Genomic DNA, 19500 nt, shown 5'->3' with positions numbered 1-19500 from the left:
GAGGGAGACAGCAGGAGACTAGGAAGATGAAGCAGACAGAAACAGTGACTGAGAAATTGCAATGAGTGGAGAATCCAGGAAGTTACTGGTCCCAACCAAGAAATAGTACAGCACATAACCCAGCTTAAAAAAAGCAAATAGTCATTTTTACACTTTGTACGGATTAAAGAAACAAGATATAATTACTGAACTTTAGAGGTGCTTTACCTTTGGACAGAGCTAGCTGTTTCCCCATTTTCCAGTCATTGTGTTAAGCTAAGCTAACCGGCTGATGTCTGTAGCTTTATTTTTGCAGTACAGACATGAGAGTGGTATCAACCATCTAACTTTCCGCCAGAAAGGCAATAAGCATATTTCCTAAAACGTCGAACTGTTCCTTTAATTTCAGACATATTACTGAACTCTAACACTGAGCTATAGATTCAACATTCATTGTGTGAATGTGAGTGTATTACTAATGCTGGAATTATGGTTCTCTGAAGATATACATTAACATCTCTGCAGGTTTACGCAGAAAAGACTGTTATGGGTAACTGTAGGCCGCAGAGGAGCCTACACACACACCTCCAAACACACAAACATCTGTGACTGTGAATGACCCCTGTGCATGTTCGCCTAAATGCAGCTCAGGGATGCATGTTCCAGCCTTATGACTGGTTACATATTTAACAAGGCTGATTGATATATATATATATATATATCAGAGATACAAAGATGCTTGTATTTAAACTCTTAATAATGTGCATGATTCAGCATTTCAAATCTGGCAACCCCTGAGAAAGAGGTCGCCCACGTTGCTAGTGCATATCTTACTGTGGTCTTCAAATGTTCCTTGCCATATACATTAGAAAATCGCATGCTTCCTTTGAAGGCGGGGTCATATGTCAAAGTTGAGGGCAAGCCAAACTATTTTCTGCTCTGATTACAGAGCAGCGTCATGGGGAGCTGCACCCCGCCTTTAAAGGATGGGAAAACTTTCCTCTTTTCTATCATGTTTACCAGTGTGTGTGTGTGTGTGTGGGTGTGTGCGTGCGTGCGCAATTCATAGTTGAGTGCTTCCTCACAAAAAAGTGTAATATCAGAGTCAGCAGAAATGGATGAAACTGTTGGAAGCCACAGTCATTACTTTGAAGCAGCTATAAGCCATTGGTGTGATGGTGAGAATTTGATAGTGTTGGTTACAAGAAATGCTCTGATAGTCTTTCTGATATAATTTCCAGCCATGTGAGAAAATAACTCCCAGACAATAATAATTTATAAAAAAAGTGGATAGTGTTTGCTGTCACAGTTTAAACCTAACCATTCACATATAAAGACCCACGTGAGTTTGCTTGAAAAAAAATAACATTACGATGTAAGAACATGTGGATCAAATTAAGGATTTGTGGCTGATTAACACACATGGAAGTATATGGTTTGAGAAATGGTTCACCTCATCTGGCCGCCTTCTAACTGGTTACACAGCCCTTTAATCTCGGTCCAAACCATCTGCCATCTGTAAGTAATGGGGAAGACAAACATCTGGAGAAGCCTCACCACAGCGATGGCCAGCAGAAAACAAATCTATTAATGGTGGGATACACATCTGGGCTGGGGTGTAATGGCATTGGGCTGATAACCACTTTGTGATTTGGCATGGGTGTCAACAGCAGGTAGAGGAGCCCAACAGGCAGCCAATTTACTATGTGTAATAATTTTGTGTACCAGGGGTGATGCACAGTTGTGTATAAAAAAGGCATTTTGATTCAAATGTGTGCTCTGTTAGAGCTGGTATAAACAATTTATCACCTCGTAAAAATGTAAATGTGATTTTGTTTAAACACCGTGGCCTTTGATTTACCCCTGTGCCCCACCAACCCTTTTAGAGATGTTACAGGAAAGCCTGAATGAATGACTGCAAGACTTCAAATGACCTTACAAGGGTGCACGTATCTGCAGTACAATTTTTCTGAGAGTATCTTTTTACATATTCCTTGATGCACGTGGTTGTTTGCGGTAATAATGAGAGCATGAATGTAGAGGGAGTGCCAGCACAAATATCATTATGTTTAAAAGCATGACTTCCTGCCAGACCTGTCCGTAAATGCCCTTCCAGCAAACAACGAACACCTTTTTTGTGTAAATCATGTCTGGATTGTGTTAGCCTGCTGAATCTGAACAATGTCCACACTGATACAATCAGGCTACACAGAGGAAGAGGAGGTTGGAGGCATGGTGGGAGCAGCGAGAAGGTTTTATACTCACCATGACAATGCCTCCAGACTGCTCAGCTGTGCACATGCTCATAATGGGCGCCATGCCAATAGTGGTGCCCTGGAAGTAAACCCCGCTGCAAAGGACAGAAGACAGAAGTAGGGTGGAGAGGAGATAAAAATGTTATCGGAGAAAAGATCTACAGGACTATACCAGATTTTTTAGCTTGTTACCCACAAAGTGTGAATGTATTATTGCAGCTGGTTGTCCAAAGCATTAATAAGGTTTAGATTGCCTACCAGGTTAAGATGTTGAGTATTAACTTTTTTTTTTTAGAAATTCAATAGTTGTAAAACCATATTATCTGCATTCAAAAGTATTATTTTCTGGATGTAGCCACAGTTATCAAACAAGTGATGAGGTGAGGAGAGGTCACACATAATGCTACCTCAACAAAAGTCAAATGCATGGAAAAACAGTTAATGTACACAGTCATATTTCAATGGAATAGTCAACTAACGTGTAGGCAGGCCTAAAACATAAATAATCAAAATAAGCTTTAACTTTCTTTGCATTATGAATTGAATCCGAATAATGAATACGATGTATTATTATTTTCATGTTTTATTGTCAAATGTTTGGTTTGATAAAGTGGCGTAAAGGTGACTGGCAACTGTATTATTTACTGTATGTGGTGTAAGTGTAAACATTTGTTGTTTATACTGTATATTTTAATATTTGATATTTTTATATTTTAAAACAATGGCTGACTGGGTCAATCAGTGTAGAAAAAATCTGTGGTATCCTCTGGAAAATGGTAAGCACTAATGTAAGGTATAAGCGCCTTTGTCGCTAATTGCCCTTTAAGGATCTGTTTTTGTGTACCAACATGAACATTAGTTTGTTCATTTCTTGGCTCAGTTTCTTCTGTTAAATTAAATTTCCACCTTATGAGCTGAGCATTGTCGTGAGGTTTCTGGGGCAGCAGTTTGACTTTCCTCCAGTCTAGGAACTCGTGCAGGGTGGTGAAGGGATCCTGGGTGATGGGACATTTATCAGAGTCACTCCACACCTCCAGACCCACCAGGGCCACCCGGATGTCCAGAGCCCTGTAGAACTGAAGGGGAGCATGTTGATAAGCAGAGAGAGTCAGTGTGGATAGAAAGTCCAGGAGATTTATAGAGCTTAGGTTACATGAATGACCAAAAGACCTTCAAACAGATGTGTCCACACATGACACTATCATAGCCTTTTACCTTTGGTTACTCAAATCACTGAATTACATTACATTTCTCTATGGCAGCCCCGAATCCTCTCCTGTGTTCATCAGTATCATGTCTTTTATCCATGCTTTCCTTTAGTAAATCCATCTCATACTGCATCTGCTAGCTATAGATCCACAGCTCTGGCAGAGGTTTTAGACAGACTAAAAGCAGCTGTTTCAGTAGGACATTAATATATCACACAGTCATCCCATTAATCTCTGTTGCCAGCAATATTTCGTATTTAAAAAAAGTGATTTATCCCTCCTGTGCAAAGGGGAGGGGATGTTTTACCTTGTCCACGTAATTGGCTATCTCTGCCAGTCTCTGTTTCACCTTCTCCACGTCCCTCCCCTGTTTCTGAAACTGAAAACAAAATTACATGTAATCAGTGGAAGAAATGGGAACATCTAGACCCACAAGTAGTTATGTTGCATGAAGACATAAATGTTACAGTCATTTTCAGAACTAAAAAGCATGAAAAAACACAGAACACCCGAAAAGGCAATACGTTTTACTATATGTTAGGCAGCTTGTCAAATTGTGACCATCTGGCTATAGAAAAATCTCTTGTCTCGTGTTAGAGAGACGAATGGCACGGCCGCAGGGAGCAGGTATACTGGCAGATCTGACAACCTGCAACACTTTGGATCCAAATTGCAGCAAAGTCAGACCCTCTATTTCCACCCTACTATGTATCCACCTGTGTTGGTGCTGGACTTTACATCTGAGCCTGACAACATACTTGATCCCTTATCCTTTTTCTTTTTTTTTTTCATTTCTTTTTTTCCCCATTCAGATCGGTGGCATTAGCAGAGGGCCGCCAGGAGGAAACCCCAAAATGAGCTTGTCAGTGCTTACGGGAGACTCTTCTGTATCCACACGGCTTTTTCCTGTTTCCTGTCTGGTCTGCTGGGGAATCGTTCAGCACTTCCCGTCACAACCAAGCTCCTGCCACAAGACCACACTGCTTGTTGCACACTGACCTAATTCTGCAGCCCTGCGGGAACTGCTCTACTGTTACTACAGCTTTCCCTGCTTTTTTTCTGCCTATACCATGAAGGGTTGCTGAATTTTCAGTGTGTTGTTTTCTGTTGTTCAAACACTGTATTTGTGAATGGAAGAAATATAGGTGCATTACCTCTCTGTTGTCTGCAACAATGATCAGCTCAACGTACTTGGTTGTCTTCTGAGCATGCCTTTTATGCTGAAGTAAAAACGGAGATACATGTTAGAAATGTTTTGGGATTTGCTAAAAAAATGTTTTGACTTTTATCTACGTGATCCTTCTAAAGATCTGGCTACTTCAAGCAAAAATATCATAGACACATAATTGATGTACTTTCTCTTTGTGTGGGCCTAAATTAAAAGCCTTAAGATAAACTCTTTCAAGCCTGCAAACCTCAAAAATCACTTCGCTTTCTTGCCGAGAATTAGATAAGAAAACCAATACCAATCTCATGTCTGTATGGTAAATATGAAGCTACAGCTAGCAGCTGGTTAGTTTAGCTTTGCAGAAACACCGGAAACTAACCCTAAAGGAAACAAAATTCACCTACCAGCACTTCTAAAGCTCACCAATTAACATGTAAGCTGTTTTGCCCCAATGTCCCGTCTGTTAAGGTAGAACTGATGCAAAGCCCAGATATTACTCAGAGGTCATTAAATACTGTATGTTGGTAACTTTCACTTCCTGACTCAAATGGAGTTTTTAATGCTTGGGAATAGTGGCAGATGGATGCTGCACCTGCTCCATGTAAATCATTCGCCAAACCTGCATGGGGCCTCAACTTTGGGCTCTAAAAGCAGATAAAATGTGTCAAGCCCAAGGCAACACCCTCTGGGAACTTATCCAAATTGGTCTGCTTGCCAATTTGCTGATCTTTGGTCAAACGCCCATTTATCCCTCATCAAGTGAATGTTCGTCTTACCCTTCTGAAACGTTTCATAATTAACTACAAAAAAATGCTTGAATTGATGACAATATAGCTTTGAACTGTGATATCAATTGGCTTTTATACAAGCTTTGTGATAAAAAAACCCAACATAATACTAATCTCACCCTCATGTGGAAGGATTGGAAGGGGCTTTTGATGTGGTTTTCAGGGGCAACAGAGGACATGTTGAAGCCATGGCCGCAGGCTCCTGGGGTCAGTCTGAGTTCTTCCACTCGGTAGATGAAGTGGGCACCGGTGTCATGACCAGACACCGGCTCAATGATAAATGTCTTGTTTTCAAGCACAATGAAGCCTCTGCAGAGACAGCAGCGTAAGTCTGAAAACAAAGCTTCAAAGCATAACCAATCTCTCAAATCCAGAATTTGATTGAATGTGGCTCTCCCTAATAGCATATGTGACGACTGAGGTGGCCCTTTTTTCTCCTACAAGCCCACTTTTACTCTAGCCAAATGAAACTATAATATTTTTTCAAATTTTAGCAAAAGCCAGGCCAAGCCACACAGAGCTTCTAAACACCAGCCTTTATGCACAAAGGTTCTTTCAAATTCACAAATGAGTTCAGTATAAATATACGTCATTCTTCTTTTATGTGTACTTTTTCAGTGAAATGATCACATCTCCCCTTTTAGAGCAATATTTACCACAAATTGTTAATAACGTTAATGTTCTTTGTCATTAGCTGTTATTGCGTTAATTAAAAGGTCGTCATTGCAAACTATACATTTTCTGTTTCCTTGCTGTTTAATTAAGCAGAAGGTGACATTGTGTATCTTAAGACCTCTTGCTGATGCCCAAAACTGAGGTGTGACATTTTCTCCTATTCCTACGAGTCATACACCAACATACTGACAGCATGCTTAAAGGGCTTAAGAGCGATGGGCTGCTGTGCAGAGTGACTTAAGTAAATATAAACATTGCAATGGCAAATAGCACTTAAAGGGCAGTGTTGCGATGCTGCTTGAATACTGAATGATGGTTATGTTTCTTACCGAAGGCCTGAGCAGGTGCTGAGTGTGACATCAGAGTCTGGATGTGCCTGCACTTCCCCATGGTAGTAGCAGTTATTCTAAAAGGTATAAATTGTTCATTTAAAAAAAAGCTTTTACATACTGTAGATGAAAGATCACAGCTTCACTCACCGGATAATATGATTAAAAATGTATTATATATAAAAAACAAAAACAAAAGCTGCTTATCACTGTTCTTATCTGACATCAAAAGAGCAAAGAGGACAACAAAATACAGTGAAACTGTGCTGATGCTGTCCTAAGTTGTGTTCTTTGAAATTAGCATGCTCTGTAGAACAGTCTCATCTTATCTTTCTCCATACAAACAGGCCTTTTTGAAATAAATGCAACCTACACAGTTAAAGGGGAGAAGCAGGAAAACTCACACCGATGGGAGTTGACAGTAATATGGTAATTGTTTTTCTCTCATTATTCCACGGGAGTGGTCCAGTAAAAGGGAAAGAGGACATTTAAGGCTCCTCAGACACAGTGAAAACACTGTTGTCTGAGCACAAGGAGAGCAGAGGAAGTGGCTCTCGTTAAGAGGGAATACAGACCTCCATTTACTGTCTAGCAGCACTCCAGTCCTCTTAAATCAACTGTCATTAGGCACTACGCTGACCATTTCTCATCCCCAATATTGAACTGCAGGAAGAAATACTTGAGAGGTGAGATTTTCGTCGTTTCCAACAACTTCTGTTTGACAAGTACAGTACAAGATGCTGAGCCAGGTGTTGACTGAATGGATATTCATTACATTAAGTATAAAAATAGAGCAGCTACAAAGGCTCTGTGCTTAGGCTATGCTTGACCTAGATTACTTCACCTTTCATAGAAGAATACATCAGGCAGCAATAGTAATTGTCTTCCTTAGTTATCCTCAATGTGCCTGTGACTTTTAAAGCACCTAAATGCATTCAAAGTGAAATATTTAGTCAGAAGCTCATTTTTAGAAGATTTCCTGAAGCTACAAGGATGGAATACATCTTGGTTAACCCCTTAACACCCAGCTTTCCTGTTTTGTTTCCCCCTAAGTGGCTTTAAGGTTGGACAAATCATCTTATTTCACACTGTGTGACAGTATTATATAGTTTATTTTCTGTATCAGCTTGTTCTGACTCTTCATTGAAGCTATATGGTGTTTCAAGTGAGTAAAATATTTAAATTCAGCCAGTCAATTAGACAAACCTTTGGAAGCTTTGGGTTATCGACTAAATACTAAAATAAAGTCCTGTGGGTTTGATTTACAGTTCCTACTTAGGTTTATTTTATAGGTGTTGACTTGTATGCTAGTGGAGCAGCAGCAAAATCATTATACTTTAACTGATTCTTTTGTCTTTTCCAATAATTCACAGACTGGCAGAGTTTATTTACAGTACATGATTGCTGAGTTCACTGACAGCAGGTACTGAAAGTGTGCAGCTGTGTGAGGCTTATCTAAGACAATACAGTATGTCTATTTGACAGCCTGATGCAATGCTTGTAACATCCTCCCACTCAAAATTAAAGGTGAGAGAGAGAGAGAGTGCTGTTTGTATAACTTTGACTTGTCAGTCATTGCAGAAGTACCAAACATTTATCCTCCAAGCGACCTGTAAAATTGTCCTCACCGCCATTCAATTAAACAGTGATTTCAGTCCACCTTAGCCTCAAAAGGGCAAGAGACTGTTAACTATGTTTAAAAAAAAAAAGAGAGAACGCTTTTCAAAGTTTTTGCAATACCACAGAAATGTTATCCCTCCTCTACAATGGCTGCTAAAAATGCCTACCTGTTGTCATGCAGTGAAACCTTCTTTCTACCTAACTTGATGTAAAAATACCTTCACCATACAGTAGAATGAAGAATCAATTCTGCCAGGATTTTCTTTTGTGAGCCACATAAATGGATTTCAACCAATCAGGTATTACAGTGTCCTTCATAAGCACTTGAAATTCAAAATGAACATCAATCTTTTCTTCATTTTCAAAAGAGTGGCAGGCACTTTGTTTTACACAGCGTACATAGCGCAAACGCAGAATAAAACAAGTAGTCAAAAATAGATCAGCTGATAAAAGGGGATTCCATAATAAAATCCTGATGGCAATGTTGGCTGAAAAACAGCCAGCATAAAACAGCTTATCATCAAGTAGGCCACAGGATAGATGTCCTGTTCAGCAACCGCCAGAGGCTTTCAAATACACACTGGGTCACATTGATTAAAAAAAAATTAAACACCATCTAACTTCAATCCTAAATTAGATTTTTATCTTACAAGATACAGTGTAGATTATCAACTATAATATTGATCATCTATAAGTAAAACAGTCTGTCTACATGAGCATTTTTAAAGGGTCAGCTTTTACAGCGTGACTGCGGAGCACCACTGCACGTCAGCTCAACCATAAATGTCAAAAGCACTCGAGTGCCACTGTACCGTGAAGTTGTGAGCACTGGTGACTGCACTTCCATCCTCCTGGTAATGTGTCTCAGTGTAATGGCTTGCAAAAAGACCCCTAAGAAGAGAGCAAAAAAAATAAATAAATAAATAAGAAACAGACACATCAAACACCCAGGTATTTTTTCAACACTGTGAATTTGAATTGGTTAAAAAAAAGTCTGTGTTTTAAGACCACTAAGAAAACTCAACCCTTAGCTGACTTTTTATGTAGATTCTATGTTGCTTGTAAGGATTTGGGGGATAATGTGGACAAAATGCTTAGCATTCTGGGGCTAGGAGAGACTTGATTTTCTGTGAATTTATTAGGTGATTTGTATGTGTCCTTGAATCCCCTGGCATTCAGCGTGACTGAGTTAGAATCCCTGCTGAGGTAATTATTTTCTGCATGTGCGTTTCTGTGCATATGCGTGTGTATGTGTGTGTGTCTGTGGACATATTTTAAACTGAGTGTCAGTATGTGTGTGGGTTTTCCTCCTAGGGCCATGAGCAGATGGACAGAGTGAGCCCCACCCCAAGCATTGGCAAAGGAGCAGCAGGAACACCCATCTTTTGCAGCTGCATAATCACACTGACATCAGGCAGGATGATCTCAAGATGTGTGTGAATGTGTGTTTGTGAGAAAGGGTTAGGGTTAGACAGAGAGAGAGAGAGAGAGTACTAGCAAGTGAGAAGGTAACAGCATGAAAAATGCAGAAAAGTGACATTTCTTTCTGCAACTCTGTATGTGACATGATTTAAGATTCCTGTCCAAAACATAAAAAACTCACTACACCATGAACCAAAGTGAATATAATGAAAAATAGTCACTGTAAGTCTGCATGCTACCTATATAACTGCCATTTCAACACAAAAAGTTTCAGAAAAGTATCACAAATTGACATTTTGTTTCTGCAAAAAACATATTCATAAAGACAAAAGTGGAGATGGAGAGGATTTCAAAACTGCAATGCAGTGTTTGTCCAAATCACAGTGGGAATCATTCATATCCCACAGTGATCTGCCGTCCTACACAGCGTGCGTGGACCACAAACCAGATTTAGATGAGTGGATTAAGCCAACAATTTACGTTTTTTCATACTTCAGGACCATCTAATATCTTATCTGTACATTTAAAGTTCATTTTTTATGACCTGTTTAAAAAAAGGATGAATCCTCAGTGGCTCGAGCCTGACCACATTTAACTTCATTAAATACTTATTATCGCTTTAATGTGCCTTATCATGCCATTAGCAAGCTCTAAACTAAATCTGATAAGCCAACGGCCAGTAATCACTTTTAAGAGCCCGGTATGACTCATTAAAAATGGATGACACATCAGAGGGTAGCATGTGCATGGAAAATCCCCAAATACGTATCTTATCCATTTTATCTACGTAAAATGCTCTAATACAGGATGTGTTTGCAGTAAAGATGGGATTTGTGTCACGTGAGCAGTAATTCCAAGCAAATGCTCCCGTGCTGTATTTTGGGGGCATGTTTGGGAGAGCCAGCTTAGGGCAGTGTGAGCCCCTGGTACTACGACACTATGTTAAAGCTGCGGGTTTTACATGATGGAATCTGCCTGTAATCAACTCCTTGGCAAGAGTACACAGAGTTTATGAGGCCATGAATGTTTACTGTGTGTTTGAAGAGAGTTTCTTCTGCCCTTGCTGGTTACCTTTAAGCTCTGTGTATCTTACACAGCTGAAAATGACACTGGTGATAATCAGATTCCCATTTCTCTACTATCCCAGTACAGAGAAATAAATCTGAGCTCTCTGATGTACTACAGCCCTTTAAAACAGGCCTTGGTTTTACTTTCTCCTGAGCGCATAAAAAAAAAAGATTTGAATTTGACATTTTTGTTGAGAAACGAAACGACATTCTAAAGAATGTTATCCTTGCTGCACCTAAGACGTGATGGTCGTGTTTTTCCAGTAAACCTCAGCAATGAAGAGCGAGTTTCTTTCTGAATACCAGAATACTTCCATGTGATTATATCTAATTTCTTAGCAACAAACACCCAACTCCATCACTATTTTTGTCAAGAGTAACATGCAGCCAATCAAATGCAATTTGAATTGGTCTGAAAATCGCCTCAGCTCCCCCCAGAAACCCTGTGTGAAGTGCTGCTTTCAGTTTTCTTCGAGTATAAGAAACAGGTGGTGAAATTTATGAATGGAACAGAAATGAAGAGCTTCTGATGGATGTGCAAAATTACTTTCTTTTTTAACATGCGCCTTCACTCACACACAAGGAAAATTATAGTCTCAGCCTCAAACAGTGAATTTATTCTACAACTGCAATTGTAGAATAAATTCTAGCATGTTTTATGAAGTTCCTTGTGAACTGATAGTGTGAGTCTTTGCTATTTTATTGCTTGTTATTATATAAATTTCTTTTTCAAAAACGTTATATAAATCTCCTATAATTGCTAGAGTAAATAACCATTGATTCAATGCTCCTAAGTGTGTGTTGTGATTCATTAGACACAGTCTAACATCTAATTAAGGATTCACTAATAGTCGCCCAGGTTAATTGTGATGAATGAGGGGCTCTTTAATAGCGCCTCAGGGAGGCAGAAAATACTGTTATTTGTCTTAAAAAATTATCTTCCATCTCTTTTACTCAGCCTCTTACAAACTGCTCTTCAGGATTAATAAAATTTCTCTGAAAATTAATTTACGGAATGAATTATTGATTGTTTCTAAAAGCCAGATGAATAGCTTTCCACAGTGTCCTTTGGAGCCGAGTATGTTGTCAGCGCTTTTGTTTGAACATAATTAGGAGTATAATTTACTATTTGGAAAACGTGCTCAAGTACATCTTTGTTATTCTTTTTTGACCTTTCAACTTCTGTTCCCTGATGTCTCAGATGAACATATGTTCCTGTTCCCTTTCCATCTCTTGACACAAGTGGATTGCTGACATATATCCTACTCAACAATCAATGAACGGCTGCCAGAGATATGGCTAGCACAATGCAGGGGCCATACAGACAAGGACACAGCAGAAAAACTCATTACAGTGGACCATACAAAATCCCTCACCCTTTTTCGGCTGCATAAAAAGACTGTCAGATATGACTTTCTGTCATATCTGAAATGTATGGCAGATAGAAGTGTTGTTGCTGAACCAAACATGTGTTTTGATGAATTTTATTTGAAAAGAACAAATCAAACCTAGCAGACACAGACTCGCTACAACAGCATAATCGATGAAGCCAAAACTGGATGTGTCACGTTGTTTACATGAATCAGTGTTTTTAATATTATCCTTTTCTCAGGCATCCAGAGAACAATGTTCTGTGCAAATTTAAGCGCCAAGCCTCATTTACATATATGTGACTCCGTGCCTCATGTAATAATTCACCATTACACAAAGCCCCTTGAGCATGAAACCATTTGAGAGAAATGTGGCTCCTCTTGCAGTCTCTCTGCTTCCTTTGAAGACTGCTAACTTCAGTGATTTCTTTTAATCTCCTCTACCCCACGAGCCTAACCCTAAGCCTTCCTATAGTTGCTACTTATGGTACTGTATGCCTAACTTGAAAAAGAGCAGACTACTACAGAAGGAGAGAGAGATGAAGAAGAGAGGAGGAACTAAAGAGGTGTGGTTGACAAGTCTAATTCTATTTCCACATACAGATGCGTTCCAAATTGATTTACATACAGCTCAATGTCCCTTCAGCTTAGGCTTGGCTGTAGCGGGCTCACTGGAGTGTACAAAGCCAGCAAAGCAAGAGAAAACCTGGGAGAGACAGAGATGAGGGTGGGAGGAGTGGAGGGAGCAAAACAGAAAAATCCCCTGAACTGCAGAATTAGAGGAGAGCCTTGCTTCACTCTACTTCTCTGGCTTTGTAAAAGATTATTCATTTACACTTGTGCTTTTCTTGGTAACAACTACATAAATGTAGCTTGTGAAAATACAGTAAGTCATAAATTGACTATTTTTGGTGTTCATTTTATCACTTTAACTATATTATCAGTTTGGTAGCAGGCTTTCCAGTATATATTTGTCCTTAATCATGTTCAAATAGGTAGTTTCCCTGAAATTTAAGGTGTCAAGCTGTGCTAGCAGCTCTGTGAGACTATTTAGGCTAAATGATAAATGTTTTTGAGATAAATGCTAATGTTAGCATGCTAACATGCTCACAATGACAATGTTAACATGCTAATGTTTAGCAGGTATAATGTTTACCATGTTCTTAGTTTAGCATGTTAGCAGTTAACATTTGCTAATTAGCAATAAAAGTAGAGTTGAGGCTGATGGGAATGTCATTAGTTTTCAGGTATTTCGACATAAACCAAAGTATGCGAGAAATGTAAAATTTGACCTGATGATGGCACTAGATGAAACGTCAGAGAAACATCAAAGTTATTACAGTTCATCCATTGGGGAACATGAATGTGTGTGCAATAGTTCATGCAATAATTGAGACATTTCACACTGAACCAAAAATGGCACTATTGGAAAAGTTAGGTGAGTACCAAAGTTAGACGGATTTATCCTCTGGGAACAACACATGTCTGCACCAAAGTTTGTGCCGATCCATCAAATAGATGTTTCACTGGAAAATTGAAAAACTGGAAATCAGCTGGTGGCACTAGATACGAAGTCGGGGGATCGCCAGAGTGATTAAGATTCTTCCCTGAGGACCTTGAATATCTGTACCACATTTCATGGCAATCCATCCAATAGTTGTTGAAATATTTCTAAACCAAATATGCCAACCTCACGATGGTGCTAGAGGAAAGGTCAGTGATTCACCAAAGTCATTAGGATACATCCTCTGGGGCCTGTAATTGTCTGTACAAATGTTAATGGTAATCCATCCTATACTTGTCAAGATTCTTCTGTCTGGACCAAAGTGGTGGACCGACTGACCAACTGACTGAGCGTCTGAGTCTAAAAACTCACATTAATGAGTGAGCAGACTAAAATTTTCCAATATAAACGCTCCAGCAGGCAGCAGACCAATATCAAACAAACAGGCTGATGGGCTGAGCCTATTTAAATATTGACTGACCAAAGCAAAGATAGCTCCTTAATGAGTCAAGATCTCTCTTTGCTTAGATAGAAGTCACAGAGAGAGCAGCTTGTTCACTTTTAAATGATTCTGCAGTGAGTTCACAAAAGTCCAGATGATGACATTTTTCCCAAAATAAGAAGAAATAAAGAAAACCAAAAATTCTGAGTCAACAAATAGTCATTTCTACCTAGTTGTTTTTAGACATTAAAGACCCAGAATGGCCCTGCAGATACAAATGTACCAATGACTCAATCCACGAGTGGTCAGGCCCACAACTTATAAGCTACAGTGATGAGTAAGAGCGTTATAACTTGCTTTATAGTTGACATTTGGTTCAGCTCCAAATGAAAACCTGCCTTTTTGCCGTTCAATCACCAACAGGGTACACTCATTCAAACAACATTCTCTGTCTATGTCCTTCACCTCAGGCTTCAAAGCACTGTGTGTGATGTGGTGCCCAAGGCGAGTGAAGTCATCACATCAGTAAAACAAACCACAGAGGGAGAAACAAGGCTTGCTGCACTAGAAATCAGCTGTGAATGATGAATCATGGTATAGTGATAAAGTTAGGGGAGGCTGTCTCTCTCACACACTCTCTAAAATGAACAAAATCACAGGCGTTCATGGGAAAATATAAATGCCTGATTATATATTCAAATGACATTTTCCTGTTTGAGCTACATCACTGACCATATGATCTCTTTCATGATGGCTTGACTTGTTACCAATGAAGACTGTAGGCCCCCATGAAAGATAATATATAGGTGTTGACAGAAAGTAATAAGAGGAAATGATAGCGTGACAGTGAGGTCATATGATTTTTCTCCTTGGGGGGAATAGGAGGCTTCTGATGGTCAGTGACTGTTGGGAAATAGACAGCATCCCTCTAAAAGGGGACATTTTGATAATGTTGATGTACTGCAGGTACCCATATTTGATTGTACCACTCTCCTGATCACTTTACAGCACACAGTGAAAGGTGACTGTATTAATGTAAAGGATAAATGCCTTCAGATAAATGTAGGTATCCATAGCGTGGGATTGTGCATCAGTTGTCAGACATTTTTCTAGCATGTGAGTCTCAAGAACTCACAGATCACAGGAGTCAATTTCTTTCTCTGGATATGCTTTCTCCCTCTGACATATCTTCTTTACATCTCCAAAAGGTTTTATTTTCTTTCATAGCACAGCGATGGTAACCTTATCTTTTATGCTTCCAGATATTTCTTCTTTTTACCACCCATTGCTTTTTACTGGAACTGCTTTTTACTACCATCGAGTCTTAAAAAGTCTGAAGAATTGATAACAGAATTTGAGTAAAAATGCAAGGCTGTAGGTGCAAAACGAGGATTAAAAATGCTGTGGTGTCAAGCCCCAAACCTTATTATACTTCTAATGAAAACACATGTCAGGTGGGTGTGAAACATTGCAATTCGTACTGAAGCTATATCAATGTGATTATTTCCCTCGGTTGTGAACTAAACAGCAACCACCACAGCTAATGGCAGTGAGGTACAGCAAAGCTTTTAAAGAATGAACTGTTTCATAGATGCTGGCCAACACATCCGGAATATTTAACACCATAAAACCGATTCCCACACTAAACATATTTTTCCTCGTAACTGTAGAGCATGATGTCATATTCCCCCTGCGTCCTTTAAAGGGAATAGTTTGTCGAATCAGTGGAAGGGAAAATGCGCTCATCTACAGTACAGTAAGAGTGAACCCTGTACATGAATCCAGGCCAGTCGTCTAACTTCTCTCTGTGTACGACCAGCTGCTATAACGCAGACACAACCTGTCCATCTTGTGCAAAATTAACCGCTGGCTTTTGTATCCTCTCCACATACCCACCACATGCACCACTGAGACTGTTTGTTGTAATTAATGCTCCAAGCTTTCACAGCTAAACATTAAACCGATGTGAGTGTGAAATGTGCGGCTAAAAGAGTGTTGGAATTCTTTATTACTCCAACAAAGCAGCGCAGAATATTTCTGCGCACCTGATGATGATTGTACGAGCTCAAAATGCCTGGAGGCAATCACCTCTTTATAAACTCTTTATATGGTTAGCTGTTAGAAAAATATGCTCTTGATAACAGAGCAATAAAAACATGCTTGATCAATCAAATCTATTGTGGTAACCGATGCCTATAGAGTCCAAATCCACCCTCAACCTCCTCTTAGAGGATTTGATGTCTTTTCTGCATTTAGAAAAAAATGTATTTACTTTGAGAGGTTCCACTCATAACTTCTGTAAGAGATGGTATTCTGTAATTGCTTATGTTGAGTCACTTACCTCGCTGACCTCAATCTAGTAATTGGTAAATTAGCCCATTTTCATTGCCAACAATTGTGTTGGGCTGAGTATGAAGTGACAAGCAAACAATATTAAACTATTTTACAGTATTACTATTTATCATTATTTTCCTTTTAATTTATAATTTTTTTTCTTAATTGTAATTATTTATCTTTTGGGGGGGGGGAATCACCCAGTTGTTATCACAGACATGCCAGGCTCCACTACAACACACACACACCGCACTCCCTCACCCGAGTACTAATTCCCATCACCTGTCACCTATCACACACCTGTACCTAATCATTCACTCCACTTCCCTATAAAACACAATCCCTCACCACAGTCAGTGTCCGGTCTTGTTTGAATGAAGGACAGAACTCTTTCTCCTGCCTCCATTATGCCACGGACTCATCTACGTCTCAGCCATACGCCTACTCAACTACAGAGCCCCGATCCCGGTTCCGACCATCTCCAGTCTCCCGTGAGTGTCGCTCCAGATCCCGGTCCTGTGTGTCTCCACTCTCCAGTGTGTAACTATTCCACCCCAGAGCTCCTCGTCTCCCAGCCAAAGGACGGTAGCATTATCATCATCACATTTCCGTTGTTTGCAATAAAGATCTCTGTTTCTTCACGGTGTCTCCGGTCTGTGCTGTCTGTAACAGTTGTGGGGTTTAATGTGATTTTCCAGCAGGTGAATGGGTAGGGGGAAGGGTTCTGTTGTTTCAAGTGGGTGGGTGAAAAGAAAAAATTAAGGAAAAAGTGTTTTTGTACTACTGAATATACATATTTCCAATAAAAATATCAGCACAAGCTGTATGCTTCCATATCATTTTGTTTAAGGGAAAATAGGTGTGTAGCTTTAGCTCTCCATATTACATTATTACTTCTTTTTTGAAATACTTTTAATAATTGAAACGTCTTCTACAGTTAATGTGGGTCATCTACTACAGGAAGCAATAGCAAGGAAGTATTGCTTTTCAAAATGTTTTAAATGAAATCAAAGTGTACAGCAAACTGACCTCAATAAATAGCCAATTATCAGTGTTTCCCCCAAAATTTGCTAACAGTACCAGTAAAAGAGTCAAACCTTAAATATAATATAAACTCCCACAGTGATATGAGTAGAGGCATCTCTAACATCAGTGTTTTCATTAAACCCATTTAAAAATGGTGTGAAGCTAATAGAAAACCTAGCACATTATGCCTGAATAATCATCCAATTGATAAATGTTCTAAAATGAATCACTACAAACAAAATGATGAAAACATCTACCAAAGGTTGATTATTTGCATGTGTGCCAAACATAATACAAAAGGTTATTTAACCTCCTCTAATGTTCTTCTGCATATTGCAGCTGACATACAGATAACAAGTGTGTGCATCAAATCTTCATTAAAAGTTTGTAAGAAACAAGTATTCTAAACAACCTCTGGAAATAGTTTGTGTATGCCTGCCCGGTACTGAGATGGACTGTTTTTTGCTTTTGCTGCTTTAATATTCCCATCCATAACAAGCTACACACCGGAACTAATGAGTGACTAGGGATCTTCAAGGGAGGTGGCCTATTATTATTCATTGAAAAAGAGTAAACAAATGCATAAATGTTAATGTCAGAGGGTTCCTATCTGTCCAATTAATCTATGGTGGCTCCCCTGGGCAGCCTCATTGTTCAGCCATATTTTTTTGTCTTCAGGGGAAATATGCAATTAAGAGCTGAGCAGAAAAAAGATGTTTAAGATGTTTTTTTGTCTTTCATTTTTCTTCCCTTCCCTTTTATTTTTGTCTTACTCTGTCATTTCTTTCTTCCTGCAAAAAAAAACATTCAATAACTGGTGCATATCAACATGAATCATATCGTGCTCTCCTACATTCACGCCCATCCACACCTTTGTTCCTATTTGAAATACTATAAGTTGACACACAGACACCTTTAAACTTCATGCTGTAAGGAGCACTTGTGCTGCATAAGACAACTGCTTTAATATAACACGTCGTCACTCCGCTGACTGCACACATCCCAGACCATCAGCTCTCTAGTCCCAGACCCCATAGAGTATTCTTTCCCTCTTCTTAAAAAATGTCTCACGTCATTAAACCCACTCTTTACACTTTCACGGATGCTGGGCTGATTCTCCAATAAGATAATGGCATACAATCTGTCATTCTCCACCCCATTACCTTGCAAACATGCTGGAGATGGAAACTTTCACTTGGCAATGATGTATCATTTTAACACAAGGATCAGGGTGAGCAATCTGTCACTGATGCTGATGCGGTGTAACATGAGTCGTCATGGCTGCTGGGTATTGAGCAAGTAATGCCAATTATTGGACGGGCTACGGATGGTAAAACAACAAAATGCTTTTAAGTTAATCAGAGCCCTGATTTTGGGTTTCTAGCTGTAAGACACTTGCCATTTCTCTGACAGCTATGGCCATACTGCACTACATTTATCTACCTGCTGACCACAGGATAAAGCCTCTAAAGTCTCTGAATAAGGTATAATAGGATTACAAAAATGTGACTGATCTTCAAGAGTTCAAGCTCAGACAATATGTGCTGCACAGGTCACTGTACAGTATAATTCCGATTTACAACGACTTGGCTCTCATTTTTGTAGGTTTGGCCATCATTCTTACTGGTGTAACATTGTACTCAGTAAATTCATTGCTGAAATCTGGGAAAGCAGCGACTTTGCTAAAAAGAAGTCAGACAAGGCAAGAAACACCAGCAGTCCAACAACCAAATAAAAGAAAATGAAGAAAAAAAAAGAAAAATGAAGCAGAACTCAGATTAAAATCAAACTGTCTGTTGTAAACATCCATCAAAGTTTACAGACTGAATATTGATTCAAGTTTTACCTACTGTACTTGTCCTGGTTGTGGAGTCACACAGTTTTGTAGCTGCAAATAAAGTGGTTTAGATGCTTGTTTACAGCTGTCTGATTACTTGCCTGATTGTGTTTTTTTTTCACTGTCAAACTTAGTTGTAGCACTGTCGTTGTGTTCCCAGATCCCAGCAATTACTTTTGTGAGTAAAACATAATCATAACCCATAAACATATTACCAAAACTGTGAAAGACCCCGGTTATAATCAACGAAAATGATTGTTTAACTATACTTTTACCAGTGTAACCATGTAAAACACATTCCACAATTATAAGTATGAATGTTTTTGCAATTTTCTTGTAGATTTCCTGTTTCTGTTCCAAAAGAACATATTTATCTACTTTCAGTACACATTTATCTGCTTCTCTGCAGATGTGCTTCTCAAACAAATCAGCAACAGTATGTTACTGTTTTTGTCCATAGAACAAAGTTCCCACTG

General features: G+C 39.2%; 1 protein-coding gene across 4 annotated transcripts in view; it reads right to left on the bottom strand.

The window, feature by feature from the left end:
• Positions 1-19500, bottom strand: part of adam12b (ADAM metallopeptidase domain 12b) — an 82819-nt gene that overhangs the window by 35873 nt on the left and 27446 nt on the right. For 3 of the 4 annotated variants that reach the window (XR_006379933.1, XM_044214776.1, XM_044214777.1), the window contains 7 exons: positions 8835-8913; positions 6403-6479; positions 5518-5707; positions 4597-4662; positions 3750-3821; positions 3141-3310; positions 2245-2329 (listed from right to left, as the gene is read on the bottom strand). Coding sequence is in view for 3 of the 4 variants with exons in the window: in XM_044214776.1 (XP_044070711.1) it covers positions 2245-2329; positions 3141-3310; positions 3750-3821; positions 4597-4662; positions 5518-5707; positions 6403-6479; positions 8835-8913 (739 nt within the window). In the remaining variant the exon portion in view is untranslated. Of the gene's footprint in view, positions 1-2244; positions 2330-3140; positions 3311-3749; positions 3822-4596; positions 4663-5517; positions 5730-6402; positions 6480-8834; positions 8914-19500 lie in introns of all 4 variants that reach the window. The other variant, XM_044214779.1, reaches the window with a different exon arrangement.

Source organism: Siniperca chuatsi, linkage group LG11 (assembly GCF_020085105.1).
Source record: "Siniperca chuatsi isolate FFG_IHB_CAS linkage group LG11, ASM2008510v1, whole genome shotgun sequence".
Taxonomy (NCBI): Eukaryota; Metazoa; Chordata; class Actinopteri; order Centrarchiformes; family Sinipercidae; genus Siniperca; species Siniperca chuatsi.
This window is presented reverse-complemented; position numbering and strand designations above follow the sequence as displayed.